Source organism: Pseudorca crassidens, chromosome 19 (genome assembly GCF_039906515.1).
Source record: "Pseudorca crassidens isolate mPseCra1 chromosome 19, mPseCra1.hap1, whole genome shotgun sequence".
Taxonomy (NCBI): domain Eukaryota; kingdom Metazoa; phylum Chordata; class Mammalia; order Artiodactyla; family Delphinidae; genus Pseudorca; species Pseudorca crassidens.
The window spans coordinates 4,895,382-4,910,579 of record NC_090314.1 but is presented as its reverse complement, the minus strand read 5'-3'; the positions used below and the strand labels follow the sequence as shown (position 1 = coordinate 4,910,579).

General features: G+C 47.2%; 1 protein-coding gene and 1 long non-coding RNA gene across 6 annotated transcripts in view; one reads left to right on the top strand and one right to left on the bottom strand.

Moving 5' to 3' along the window:
* Nucleotides 1–15,198, top strand: part of LOC137212254 (uncharacterized) — a 317,962-nt gene that overhangs the window by 158,070 nt on the left and 144,694 nt on the right. The gene's annotated exons all lie outside the window — the stretch shown is intronic.
* The window catches only part of SPECC1 (sperm antigen with calponin homology and coiled-coil domains 1), a 246,070-nt gene that overhangs the window by 168,900 nt on the left and 61,972 nt on the right, over nt 1–15,198 (bottom strand). For all 5 annotated transcript variants that reach the window (XM_067715414.1, XM_067715412.1, XM_067715413.1 and 2 more), the window contains one exon: nt 12,608–12,774. In XM_067715414.1, coding sequence (XP_067571515.1) covers nt 12,608–12,754 — 147 coding nt within the window. In that variant the 5' untranslated portion in view covers nt 12,755–12,774. The remainder of the gene's footprint in view (nt 1–12,607; nt 12,775–15,198) is intronic.

The window sequence follows — 15,198 nt, the reverse complement described above, 5'->3', positions numbered from 1 at the left end:
AATCCTGGGTTGGAATCTTGGCTCTGCCTCTTACTAGCTGTGTGACCTAGGGCAAATCACTTTACCTCTCTGTGCTTTGGTTTTTTCACCTAAAAATCAGATCTAGCAATGGTACCTACCTCAGAGTGTAGCTTTTAGGCTTAAATGAGTTAGCCATAGGACGTGCTTAGAATAACAGTGTCTGACACATAGCGTGCTTTTAACAGATGCCGGCTATAATCGTAACCAACACAACTCATCGTTATTATTTTTGTTATTAAAGGAAAGCAAGAATGAGAAGGGACTGTTTTAGGAAAAGAGTAAGGCAATGCAACAGGGATTCCAGAGGGCACAGTGGAACTTTTTTTTTTTTTCTCAGCGGCCATGGCCCACGGGCCCAGCCGCTCCGTGGCATGTGGGATCTTCCCCCGTGTCCCCTGCATCGGCAGGTGGACTCTCAACCACTGCGCCACCAGGGAAGCCCACAGTAGAACTTTTTAAAGCAAGTCACTAACCTCCCTGGACCTCAGACTCTCCGTCTTTTCATAACAACATCCAGGAAACATTCATGGTGTGCGTGCTTATGAGGTACCAGGCACAGCCAGGGATAGCAGACTCTTCACATGGCTATTGTGACAAGTGGAAATGAAATATACAAAACACCTTGGCACAGGGCACCTGCTCCACACATGACAGCTGTTCCTGAAAGTTCTGTTGCTTCTACACACCATGCTAGCCCTGAAGCCCGCTTCTGAGCTCCATTTTCCCAGCCGCACCCACCTTACTCTGCCTCTTCGTGGACTTCGGGGTCCCACTCTGTATTATAAAAAGATCTGAGCCCATCCTTTCCAGGTGAAAGGATAAGTCAGACACGTTCCAGGCCAGGGGCATGCCGTCTCTCCCTACCACGCACACGGCGCGTTTGGGTGGCAGCAAAGCTTTTACGGGGAGCACTTCATTTCTCCTGCACCTTCCACAGGGAATTCCATCAGAGAAGGAGTCACGGCTTAGAAGGTCTCCCGGGGGCAGGGCCTACAGACCCCAAAGCGATCCTACCAGTCCTCGGAGGCAAACTGCCGAAGCCTCTCTTACACCGTCACTATTTTTTGAAGGCAACATCAGACACAGAAAGCTATGAGTCTCCGTTTCTAAGTCTTTTTCCTTCTCTGTTTGTGGCTGCATTCTTGGCTCTGTTTCCTAGTCATCAAGTGCAGCCTCAGCACCGCTTGAGATTTCTGGTTTGTTACAGAAGATCCCTACGAAAGGGTTGGTGTTGCTTTGATATGCTTGGTAAGTATTTTCACTATCGCTTCCATTGATATTCAAGCCGCTGAGCACCTGTACCTGAAAGCTGACAAAAGGAAACCCTTTGAACAGCTCACAGGTGAATGTAACTAAGAAATTCCTTCAGTTCCACAAAGATGGGGTGGGGGGTGGAGATGCAAAGCTTTCAAATCATCACACAGAACACAACCCGGTCTTTAAAGGGAGATAACATGTTCTGGTTGGAGCAGTGGTTCTCAAACTTGCGAGTCCATCAGAATCCTTGGAGGTTCTGTTAAAATGCAGACGGCTGCCTGCACCCCAGCCCGCAACCCTAGCATCACCACCAAGCTTCCGAATCCCTAGGTCTGGGGCAGGGCCTGAGGATTTGCATTTCTGGCAAGCTCCCAGGTGATGCCGATACTGCTGGTGTGGGGACCACACTCTGAGGACCAAATGGTTTACAGCAGCACTGTCGATGGAAATATTATAAGAGCCACAGACCTAAGTTTACATGGTCGAATAGGAACATGAAAAAACGTAAAATGAAACAGGTAAAATTAATTTTAACGATATATTTTCTGAACCCAATACATTCAAAATAGTATCAGTCTATGTAAAACACATTAATAAGGTCTTTTACTTCTTTTGTAGTCACTCTTCAAAATCTGGTTTGTATTTTTTTTTCACCCCTGTGACTCATTTATTTTTTCTTTTAACATCTTTATTGGGGTATAATTGCTTTACAATGTTGCGTCAGCTTCTGCTGTATAACAAAGTGAATCAACTCTACGTATACATATATCCCCATATCCCCACCCTCTTGCGTCTCCCTCCCACCCTCCCTATCCCACCCCTCTAGGTGGTCACAAAGCACCAAGCTCATCTCCCTGTGCTATGTGGCTGCTTCCCACTAGCTATCTATTTTATATCTGGTAGTGTATATATGTCCATGCCACTCTCTCACTTCGTCCCAGCTTACCCTTCCCCATCCCCGTGTCCTCAAGTTCATTCTCTACGTCTGTGTCTTTATTCCTGTCCTGCCCCTAGGTTCTTCAGAACCTTTTTTTTTAGATTCCATATATATGTGTTAGCGTACAGTATTTGTTTTTCTCTTTCTGACTTACTTCACTCTGTATGACAGTCTCTAGGTCCACCCACCTCACTACAAATAACTCAATTTCATTTCTTTTCATGGCTGAGTAATATTCCATTGTATATATGTGCCACATCTTCTTTATCCATTCATCTGTCGATGGACACTTAGGCTGCTTCCATGTCCTGGCTATTGTAAATAGAGCTGCAATGAACATTGTGGTACATGACTCTTTTTGAATTATGGTTTTCTCAGGGTATATGCCCAGTAGCGGGATTCCTGGGTCGTATGGTAGTTCTATTTTTAGTGTTTTAAGGAACCTCCATACTGTTCTGCATAGTGGCTGTATCAATTTACATTCTCACTAACCGTGCAAGAGGGTTCCCTTTTCTCCACACCCTCTCCAGCATTTATTGTTTGTAGACTTTTTGATGATGGCCATTCTAACCGGTGTGAGGTTATACCTCATTGTAGTTTTGATTTGCATTTCTCTAATGATTAGTGATGTTCAGTATCCTTTCACGTGTTTGTTGGCAATCTGTATATCTTCTTTGTAGAAATGTCTATTTAGGTCTTCTGCCCATTTTTGGATTGGGTTGTTTGTTTTTTTTATATTGAGTTGCATGAGCTGCTTGTATATTTGGGGGATTAATCCTTTGCCCATTGATTCATTTGCAAATATTTTCTCCCATTCTGAGGGTTGTCTTTTCATCTTGTTTATGGTTTCCTTTGCTGTGCAAAAGCTTTTAAGTTTCATTAGGTCCCACTTGTTTATTTTTGGTTTTATTTCCATTTCTCTAGGAAGTGGGTCAAAAAGGACCTTGCTGTGATTTAGGTCATAGATTGTTCTGCCTATGTTTCCTCTAAGAGTTTGATAGTGTCTGGCCTTACATTTAGGTCTTTAACCCATTTTGAGTTTATTTTTGTGTATGGTGTTAGGGAGTGTTCTAATTTCACTCTCTTACATGAAGCTGTACAGTTTCTCAGCACCACTTATTGAAGAGGCTGTCTTTTCTCCACTGTATATTCTTGCCTCCTTTGTCAAAGATAAGGTGACCATATGTGTGTGGGTTTACCTCTGGGCTTTCTATCCTGTTCCATTGATCTATATTTCTGTTTTTGTGCCAGTACCATACTGTCTGGATTACTGTAGCTTTGTAGTATAGTCTGAAGTCCAGGAGCCTGATTCCTCCAGTTCCGTTTTTCTTTCTCAAGATTGCTTTGGTTATTTGGGGTCTTTTGTGTTTCCATACAAATTGTGAAATTTTCTGTTCTAGTTCTGTGAAAAATGCCACTGGTGGTTTGATAGGGATTTCATTGAATCTGTAGATTGCTTTGGGTAGTATAGTCATTTTCACAATGTTGATTCTTCCAATCCAAGAACATGGTATATCTATATCTCTCCATCTGTTTTATCATCTTTAATTTCTTTCATCGGTGCCCTACAGTTTTCTGCATACAGGTCTTCTGTCTCCTTGGGTAGGTTTATTCCTATTTTATTCTTTTTGTTGCAATGGTAAATGCGAGTGTTTCCTTAATTTCTCTTTCAGATTTTTCATCATTAGTGTATAGGAATGCAAGAGATTTCTGTGCATTAATTTTTTTGTATTCTGCTACTTTACCAAATTCATTGATTAGCTCTAGTAGTTTTCTGGTGGCATCTTTAGGATTCTCAATGTATCTGCAAACAGTGACAGTTTTACTTCTTCTTTTCCGATTTGGGTTCCTTTTATTTCTTTTTCTTCTCTGATTGCTGTGGCTAAAACTTCCAAAACTATGTTGAATAAGAATGGTGAGAGTGGGCAACCTTGTCTTGTTCCTGATCTTAGTGGAAATGGTTTCAGTCTTTCACCATTGAGAATGATGTCGGCTGTGGGTTGGTCACATGTGGCATTCATTATGTTGAGGTAGGTTCCCTCTGCCTACTTTGTGGAGGGTTTTTATCATAAATTTGTGTTAAATTTTGTCGAAAGCTTTTTCTGCATCTATTGAGATGATCATATGGTTTTTATCCTTCAATCTGTAATGCAGTGTATCACACTGATTGATTTGTGTATACTGAAGAATCCTTGCATTCCTGGGATAAATCCCACTTGATCGTGGTATATGATCCTTTTAATGTGCTGTTGGATTCTGTTTGCTAGTATTTTGTTGAGGATTTTTGCATCTATGTTAATCAGTCATACTGGCCTGTAGTTTTTTTTGTGACTGTCTGGTTTGGGTATCAGGGTGATGGTGGCCTTGTAGAATGAGTTTGGGAGTGTTCCTCTGTCTGCTATATTTTCGAAGAGTTTGAGAAGGATAGGTGTTAGCTCTTCTCTAAATGTTTGATAGAATTCACCTGTGAAGACACCTGGTCCTGGGTTTTTGTTTGTTGGAAGATTTTTAATCACAGTTTCAATTTCAGTGCTTGTGATTGGTCTGTTTATATTTTCTATGTCTTCCTGGTTCAGTCTCCAAAGGTTGTGCTTTTCTAAGAATTTGTCCATTTCTTCCAGGTTGTCCATTTTATGGGCATATAGTTGCTTGTAGCAATCTCTCATGATCCTTTGTATTTTTGCAGTGTCAGTTGTTACTTCTCCTTTTTCATTTCTAATTCTGTTGATTTGAGTCTTCTCCGTTTTTTTCTTGATGAGTCTGGCTAATGGTTTATCAATTTTGTTTATCTTCTCAAAGAACCAGCTTTTAGTTTTATTGATCCTTGCTATCGTTTCCTTCATTTCTTTTTCATTTATTTCTGATCTGATCTTTATGATTTCTTTCCTTCTGCTAACTTTGGGGTTTCTTTTGTTCTCCTCTCTCTAATTCCTTTAGGTGTAACGTTAGATTGTTTATTTGAGATGTTTCTTGTTTCCTGAGGTAGGATTGTATTGCTATAAACTTCGCTCTTAGAACTGACTTTTGTTCATCCCATAGGTTTTGGGTCATCGTGTTTTCATTGTCATTTGTTTCTAGGTATTTTTTGATTTCCTCTTTGATTTCTTCAGTAATCTCTGGGTTATTTAGTAGTTTAGCCTCCATGTGTTTGTATTTTTTACTGATTTTTTCCTGTAATTGGTATCTAGTCTCATAGCATTGTGGTCAGATAAGATACTTGAAACGATTTCAATTTTCTTAAATTTACTAAGGCTTGATTTGTGACCCAAGATATGATCTATCCTGGAGAATGTTCCATAAGCACTTGAGAAGAAAGTGTATCCTGTTGTTTTTGGATGGAATGTCCTATAAATATCAATTAAGTCCATCTTGTTTAATGTACCATTTAAAGCTTGTGTTTCCTTATTTATTTTCATTTCGGATGATCTGTCCATTGGTGAAAGTGGAGTATTAAAGTCCCCTACTATTTTTGTGTTACTGTCAATCTTCCGTTTTATGGCTGTTAGCAGTTGCCTTATGTATTGAGGTGCTCCTACGTTGGGTGCATAAATATTTACAATTGTTATATCTTCTTCTTGGATTGATTCCTTGATCATTATGTAATGTCTTGCTTTGTCTCTTGTCATAATCTTTATTTTAAAATCTATTTTGTCTGATATGAGGATTGCTACTACAGCTTTCTTTTGATTTCCATTTGCATGGAATATCTTTTCCCATCCCCTCATTTTTAGTCTGTATGTGTCCCTAGGTCTAAAGTGGGTCTCTTGTAGACAACATATATATGGGTCTTGGTTTTTTTTTTTTTTTTTTTTGCGGTATGCGGGCCTCTCACTGTTATGGCCTCTCTCGTTGCGGAGCACAGGCTCCAGGCGTGCAGGTTCCAGACGCGCAGGCTCAGCGGCCATGGCTCACGGGCCCAGCCGCTCCACGACATGTGGGATCTTCCTGGACCGGGGCACAAACCCGTGTCCCCTGCATCAGCAGGCGGACTCTCAACCACTGCGCCACCAGGGAAGCCCCCATGGGTCTTATTTTTGTATCCATTTAGCCAGTCTATGTCTTTTGGTTGGAGCATTTAATCCATTTACATTTAAGGTAGTTATCGATATGTATGTTCCTATTACCATTTTCTTAATTGTTTTGGGTTTGTTATTCTAGGTCTTTTCCTTCTCTTGTGTTTCCTGCCTAGAGAAGTTCCTTTAGCATTTGTTGTAAAGCTGGTTTGGTGGTGCTGAATTCTCTTCGCTTTTGCTTGTCTATAAAGGTTTTAATTTCTTCACTGAATCTGAATGAGATCCTTGCTGGGTAGAGTAATCTTGGTTGTTGGTTTTTCCCTTTCATCACTTTAAATATGTCCTGCCACTCTGTCTGGCTTGCAGAGTTTCTGCTGAAAGATCGACTGTTAACCTTATGGAGATTCCCTTGTATGTTACTGGTTGCTTTTCCCTTGCTGCTTTTAATATTTTTTCTTTGTATTTAATTTTTGATAGTTTGATTAGTATGTGTCTTGCCATGTTTCTCCTTGGATTTATCCTGTATGGGACTCTGTGCTTCCTGGACTTGATTGACTACTTCCTTTCCCATATTAGAGAAGTTTTCAACTATAATGCCTTCAAATATTTTCTCAGTCCCTTTCTTTTTCTCTTCTTCTTCTGGGACCCCTATAATTCAAATGTTGGTGCGTTTAATGTTGTCCCAGAGGTCTCTGAGACTGTCCTCAATTCTTTTTTTTGTGTGTGTGTGTGGTACGCGGGCCTCTCACTGTTGTGGCCTCTCCCGTTGCGGAGCACAGGCTCCGGACGCGCAGGCTCAGCGGCCATGGCTCACGGGCCCAGCCACTCCGCGGCATGTGGGATCTTCCCGGACCAGGGCACGAACCCGTGTCCCCTGCATCGGCAGGCAGACTCCCAGCCACTGCGCCACCAGGGAAGCTCTGTTCTCAATTCTTGTCATTCTTTTTTCTTTATTCTGCTCTGCAGTAGTTATTTCCACTATTTTATCTTCCAGGTCACTTATCTGTTCTTCTACCTCAGTTATTCTGCTATTGATTCCTTCTAGAGAATTTTTAATTCCACTTATTGTGTTGTTCATCATTGCTTGCTCTTTAGTTCTTCTAGGTCCTTGTTAAACATTTCTTGTATTTTCTCCATTCTATTTCCAAGATTTTGGATCATCTTTACTATCATTACTCTGAAGTCTTTTGCAGGTAGACTGCCTATTTCCTCTTTGTTTGGTCTGGTGGGTTTTTATCTTGCTCCTTCATCTGCTGTGTATTTCTCTGTCTTCTCCTTTTGCTTAACTTACTGTGTCTGGGGTCTCCTTTTCGCAGGCTGCAGGTACATAGTTCTAGTTGTTTTTGGTGTCTGCTCCCAGTGGGTAAGGTTGGTTCAGTGGGTTGTGTAGGCTTCCTGGTGGAGGGGACTGGTGCCTGTGTTCTGTTACACGAGGCTGGATCTTGTCTTTCTGGTGGGCAGGACCGAGTCCAGTGGTGTGTTTTGGGGTGTCTGTGAACTTAGTATGATTTTCAGCAGCCTCTCTGCTGATGGGTGGTGTTGTGTTCCTGTCTTGCTAGTTGTTTGACATAGGGTGTCCAGCACTGTAGCTTGCTGGTCGTTGAGTGGAGCTGGGAATTAGCATTGAGATGGAGATCTCTGGGAGAGTTTTTGCCCTTTGATATTACGTGGGGCCGGGAGGTGTCTGGTGGACCAATGACCTGAACTCGGCTCTCCCACCTCAGAGGCACGTGCCTGACACCCGGCCAGAGCACCAAGACCCTGTCAGCCACACAGTTTTGTTTTTCTTTAAGGATAATTTGCTTCATGGAGGAAGAAGTATAGGTTCTTCTGACTCTTTTCTATCTTGCTTGTTTCTCTTTAGGGCCTGACAGATTTGGTGCAGCAAGTTAGAAGGGAGAGTAGAGAAGATTCCTAGAGAATGTCTTAGCTACGCCTTCTTGTGGCCACAGGAAGCTGCAGTTGGTCCCGCCCTCTCAGGGTGGATCCTTTATTCCCTTCCCAGGATGGTGTATCTGAGGCAGGGCTTAGCAGAGGCGGGAGGTGGGGAAGCCAGCATCTCTGAGGACGTCAAGGAGACATGAAGATGGCGAGGCGACCGCTCTGGTGTGTATTTTGCACTCACAGCACATGTCAAGGGCTCATCACCACACGGGGCTGGTGGCTCCTCTATCAGGCGGCGCAGGTGTAGAGCATTCACTCCTGAAGGATAATGACAGGGCTGACCGGGTCCCCGAGATTCGTAGAGGACATAAACCTTAAGACTCTGCTTTCCGGGCACGCTGAACCCTGGCCACAGGAGACTGGGCAGGATCAATACATGACTCGCGCCTAGCCAATTCTTCTCTTGCTTTTGTTTTTAACCAGCCAGAAGCAAAGAAGCAGCTGGGCCTTCCAAGGGATGAGGGAGGCTTGGGCCGGCAGGCAGCCATGCTTCATACCACGTGCAGGCGACAGAGAAGCAGAGACAGGTGACATGAAGTCCTGGGACACCCCAGTCTATGGTCCTGGCCTATCTGTGCTCCGGTCTTGCACCTTTGGCCTGCACACAGTGACCCGGGAACCTCAGATCTGTTCCATATATTTCTTTTCTGCTCAAGCCAATGTTTTGTCATTTGTGACCAGGAGAGTCCTGACTAATAGACTTGGGCCGTGTAAGTGGCCGGTGTGACGCAGCCTGTCTGCATCAAAGCAGTCCAGGTACCTGCCTCCCTGTGCTGTGCTCAGAGACACAAGGAAGACTCACGGCAGCCCCTCACATCACCCCGTCCCATCCAGGCTCCTGTTCCCCCACCGGCTCCCCCAGGGCGCCTTCAGCTCAGGCCAGCATCTGCAGTAGGGTATTTCATCCTACTTTTGGTGCATTTGTTTTAGTTTTCCTATTTGGGGCTAGTGAAAACACATCTGTCCATCCCATATGTGTCCATCTCCTACAAAGCAGTCGTAGTAAGACGTTAACTGTGGCATCCAGGTGGTGGGACGCTGTGTTCACTGTGTAATTCAGCTTCTCTGAACGCTGACAGATTTCCGTAGTAAATACTCAGGGGGAAATCTGCTTGCTCTTCTGTCCATCGCTGTTGCCTCTTTCTCTTCTGTTCTCCGGGTTTTTTGTGTTCTTCCTCTGTCCACTGAGGCGGACAGCAGAGACGGTCAGAGCCAGACAGGTACAGGGGGGTATGGCTCTCTGCTACTCCGTCCCCCAAGCCCCATCATCCTCTTTTACAGGGTCGGGCCTGGGAATCCCAAGGACCAGGACGAGAGCTGAGAGTCTCCGCAGGAGTATCTGCTTTGCCCCTGACATTTTCCCCGTGGACCAAGTTTCCAAAACACACACCGATCAAAGGCGGAGCGGCCACCGTTTCATTGTCTTTAGGAAACACACGAGCTTCAGACCTTTTTTGAAACACTGCTTTTAAAATATTTTAATGTATTCCAGAAGCTCTAAGGGTCTGTTCTGGGGGAAATGTATGTATTCATTTAAAATCCATATTAGGGCTTCCCTGGTGGCACAGTGGTTGAGAGTCCGCCTGCCGATGCAGAGGACACGGGTTCGTGCCCCGGTCTGGGAAGATCCCACATGCCACGGAGTGGCTGGGCCCGTGAGCCATGGCCGCTGAGTCTGCGCGTCCGGAGCCTGTGCTCCGCAATGGGAAAGGCCACAGCAGTGAGAGGCCCACGTAACGCAAAAAAAAAAAAAAATCCATATTAGAGATGTCTCCCAATGTGCTATAGGTCAAAGATAATAAAAATTAAAATCATGGAAATAACAGTCAAGTCTGGGATATTAGAATAATAATCCAAATTATAAGTAGGACACTTTATCCACATTTACTCCTTGTGGCAAGTACGGTGCTCGTCCCATCTCGGAGCTCAGGGCAGCTACCTGGCTTGCCTGACGTTTCACAGCTAGAAAGGGGCAGAGCTGGGGGTCCCAATGCGGCCAGGGGTCCCGACCCCCTCTCCTCCTGTTCCCACATCCATCACCCCCGGGAGAACAGGTGTGCTCGGGCATTCAATCCACGCCGAGCGCTGCCAGGTAGCAGGTGCTCTCCTAAGCGTGAAGGACACAGCTTGTGACAAACAAAAGAGCAGATGGTCCCGGCCCTCGTGGGACTTCCAATCTAGCCATGGGGGGACGACAGTAACCACGCAGGTGGGTGTGAGGGTTCTAAGAGCTGAGAAGGAAAATGAGGCAGGGCGGGGAGGACGGGCCAAGGCCACACTTTACACAGACTGGTCAGGGGCGCGCCTGACAAGGTGACCTTGAGCACAGACTTAGGGGAGGAGAAGCGGCAGAGTGCAGGGGGTGGAGGGAGGGATGCCCCAGGCTGAGGGGCAGCTACCACACCTGGCTCGCACGAGGGACAGCGCCAGGGCACCTGGAGGCTGTGTGTCCGGAGCCCGGGCAGCCTGGGGGGCGGTAGGGGTTGGACTTTGCTCCCCTCTGAGTCGGTGGGGAGAGCCTGGAGCGTATTAAGCAGAGAAGTGACATGACTTGTGTTGAAAGGACCACTCAGTTTCTGCTGAGAACGGAGCATAGGCCTCAAGTGAAAAGCAGGAAGGTGGTGGCATGTCCCCGGTGGTCCCCAGGAGGCGCTGGGAGCTGGTGGGAGTTGACATCTATTTTTAAGGTAGACAGCATTTTGCCGATGGACCACGGGATGTGAGAAAAGGAGGGTCCAAGGATGATGCCATGGGCTCTGGCCTGAGCGACTAAAAGATGGAGTTGCTGGGGACTTCCCTGGTGGCAAAGTGGTTGGGAGTCCGCCTGCCAACGCAGGAGACAGGAGTTCGAGCCCTGGTCCAGGAGGATCCCACATGCCGCGGAGCAGCTGGGCCCGTGCGCCACAACTACTGAGCCTGCACTCTGGAGCCTGTGAGCCACAACTACTGAGCCCGCGTGCCACAAATACTGAAGCCCACGTGCCGAGAGCCTGTGCTCCGCAACAGGAGGAGCCACCGCAGTGGGAGGCCTGCGCACCGCGGCGAGGGGTGGCCCCCGCTCGCCGCAGCTGGAGAAAGCCTGCATGCAGCAACAAAGACCCAACGCAGCCAAAAATATAAATAAATTTTTTTAAAAAAGATGGAGTTGCTGTTTACTCAAATGGGAAGAGTCAGCAGGGGCAGGGGCGGCAGGTTTGGGGGGCAGGAGAGATGGAGAGGAGGAAGAACAGATTCAGTTTTGAATAGGTCACCTTCAAGGTGCCTTGTAGACATCCAAGAGGTGGTGTCACAAAGGCAGTTGGAGGAGTGCTGGTTGGAGATGCAAATCTGTGGGTCATCCACACATGGTGTTAAAATTCATGAGAGCAGAAGCTGTCATCTAGAACAAGTGTCCTCACCAGGGACGGTGCCGTCCCTCATGGAGTGTGTTGGAAATCTGTGGGGGCATCTTTACTTGCCACTGCAATTGGCAGTGCTACTGACACCTAAGGGACAGGAGGATGGAGATCGTGAACGTGACAATCTTGCACAAAGAATTGCCCTGCATCCCACACGTCTCACAGATTCCACAGACACTCAGCGGTGGAGCATCTTCTTATTGTTATCCGAGCCAACAGCATCCCTTTGTTTTACATGTAAAAACAGTGTATTTCTTGCACAACTTTAAGATACACTCAACTTTCTAAGAGTAACGAGGGGAGGCTGCACTTGGGTTCAGAACTTTACGAAGAGCGCTCAGCATTCAAACCAACATGTCACGCGTCTCCCCCCCCCAGCCTTCCTGGTACCTGAGACATCAGCACGACAACCCTGCATCCGTCTGCCCAGAGCTGCCACGCCCACAGGGCTCCAAGGAGCATGGGGGTCCTTCAGCGGAGTCACACGCAGGCAGACGTGGGTAGAAATGCGGTTTACTTACCTGTAAGCGATGTTCCCTTTGTTTGGCTTTTATAGTTAGGATACTACACTGACTTCTCCAAAGTGTGTGCGTAGGTAGGTGACACGGTCTCTGAGTTTCATCTCAGGGTGAGGAAGGAGGCACCCCAGCCCACCTGATATTAGGAACCCCTGGGGGGTGAGAAGGAGCCAGCAGTGGAGCCCCCAGGGGCTGCCCGGGTCAGGGGAAAGGAACACGGAGAGGAGGGAGCCCAGCGGCAGGCAGGTGGGGAGCTGACACCTGGACTGTCAGCATCCTGGTGACGCCGAGCCCGTCTAGCGGGCGCTGGGGGTAAACTCTGGCTGGAGAGTCCACATGGTCCAGGGCAGGGGATCCCAGTCGCCCTGTTAAGCTGCACGTTTCCCCTCTCCACCCCAGGGCACTCCGACTGCATCCCCTTTGCTCTGCGCCTTTAGGTCAAGCAATGCCGGGGCTCCAGGGGCCTTGCTCACTGTCACGGGGCGCCCAGCAGCCCTGCCCTGTGTGTCCCATCCATACCTTGCTGAGTCGGGACTCAAATGCCAGTGAGGTGGACGACTTGGAGCTCTTCATGCCGGGAGGGGGGGCGGGGAGGGGTCGCACGCGGTCCACCCCACGGCCTCCCACTCTGGTGACTGGACTCCAGGGCTTGGCTGCACTCCTCATGTCTGTCCCAGCGGGTCCTTCTGTACAAGAGCAGAAAAGAAAAAGCGTGTGTCCACACTTGAACCACCTGCTGAGACATATCACAGAGATCCATCCCCACGCACCACGGGCACCACCGTGGTCATGGAGAACGAGCCTTCGGGATGGGGCTGCACATAGAGCATCTTACTGCTGAGAAGGTACCTTTGCAGCAGGTTTCTTTCTCTGGCTTCACTGCAGCTTTCATGAAACTATTAATAACACATGTGCGGGCTTCCCTGGTGACACGGTGGTTAAGAATCCGCCTGACAATGCAGGGTACATGGGTTCGAGCCCCGGTCCGGGAAGATCCCACATGCCATGGAGCAACTAAGCCGGTGCACCACAGCTACTGAGCCTGCGCTCTACAGCCCGTGAGTCACAACTACTGAAACCTGCGCGCCTAGAGCCCATGCTCCGCAACAAGAGAAGCCACTGCAGTGAGAAGCCCGCGCACCGCGATGAAGAGTAGCCCCTGCTCACCGCAACTAGAGAAAGCCCGCGCGCAGCAACGAAGACCCAACGCAGCCAAAACTAAATGAAAATTTTTTTAAGTACAATGTTACTGATGCTCTGACATTACTCTTTGGCAAAATGATGGCTTCTCCTTGGTCAGGGGCACCTAGCACAGTCTTACTGCATATATATATATATATATATATATATATATATCTCCCCACATAAAGCAGGTCAGCTTGAGTCAAGACACGTTATGTCCATAAGCCTTGCCGTTTTAGGGTTGATAATTGAGCAACTTAACGTAATTTCCAAGTAGACATAAATGAATTACTTGAAAAACAGATTTCACAGAAGCACAGGTTTTTTCTTCTTTTGGACAAAAATGGTATCAAAAATTAATAGGGTGCCCTCAATAAATCTGTGAAATAAATTTTTAAAAATTAATAGGGCAGCTTTTAATTGGGAAGACCTGACATCATAGGACAGAGTTACCCACCCTAACTAAAACATTCTATGAAAGACAATTTATGCAAAGGAGCAGGATGCGGTTAAAGACCTGGGGGGTGGGGGAGTGTGAATCCACGTCCCAAGGCAAGCAAGACAGCCTGAGTCCTTCGATCAATGCTGAGGAGGTGGGCCGGCCGTCTCTTAACCTCTCTGAGCCCATTTTGTTCTCAGTAGCACAATGGGACCCTGACTCTGCTGTCCCCGTGGACTCTCATGACCTGGGATGTGAGACAGAAGACCAAAACCGCAGACAAGAAACAAACTGAAAAAAAGTACTTTAAAAAACACCACTAGGGGGCTTCCCTGGTGGCGCAGTGGTTGGGAGTCCGCCTGCCAATGCGGGGGACGCGGATTCGTGCCCCGGTCCGGGAGGATCCCGCGTGCCGCGGGGTGGCTGGGCCCGTGGGCTTTGGCCGCTGGGCCTGCGCGTCCAGAGCCTGTGCTCCGCGACGGGAGAGGCCACAACAGTGAGAGGCCCGCGTACCGCAAAAAAAAACACAAACAAACAAACAAACAAAAAAAACACCACTAGGAAGGAAATCCAAAAAAGAGGGGCTATATGTATATGTATAGCTGATTCACTTTGCTGTACAGCAGAAACTAACACAACACTGTCAAGCAACTATACTCCAATAAAAATTTTAAAAAACAAACAAAAAACACACCACTAGGTGACAGCTAATGCCAGTGGCCGCACTCACAGGACCCGGGGCTAAATAACTGCTCCCCAGGATCACAGCTGGTGCTCAGCGGCCCTGGGCCTCCTCTCCCATCACCGCATCCCAGGACACCCTGTCCGTCCCGCTGAGAAAAAGAAAAGGCTGCCCATTGCCCCCAGCCTGGCGCAGTGGGGTCCTCCTCCCATTCTTATCTCCTTTCCCAGGGACACCATTTCAACCCACAGCGTCCCAGCCAGGGCCATCCAGTTCCTGCTCCTACTTAAAGGGATTAGCTGGGGGCAGGGGTCCAAGACCTGGGGCTCATTCTGCAGCACTGCTATCCTGGCAGCTGTGCCAATGTGGCTACAGGTGAAAATAATATTTTTTAAAAGATTTATCTATTATTTATTTTTGGCTGTGTCGGGCCTTAATTGGAGCATGCGGGATCTTTCGTTGCAGCGCACGGGCTTCTCTCTGGTTGGGGTGCAGGGGTTTTCTCTCTCTAGTTGTGGCACGCGGGCTCTGTAGTTTGCGGCGCGCGAGCTCAGTAGTTGCGGTGTGCGGGCTTAGCTGCCCCGCAGCCTGGGGGATCTTAGTTCCCTGACCAGGGATCGAACCCCCATCCCCTGCATTGCAAGGCAGATTCTTTACCACTGGACCACCAGGGAAGTCCTGTGAAAATAATATTTTTAAGACAGCGATTTGTTTTCTAAAGTGTTTTTGAGAAAAATTATTCACGATTTCAGTTATATGATTAGTTCAATAGTCTCAGCTTGGTTCCAGGTATCATGATTTTTTAAA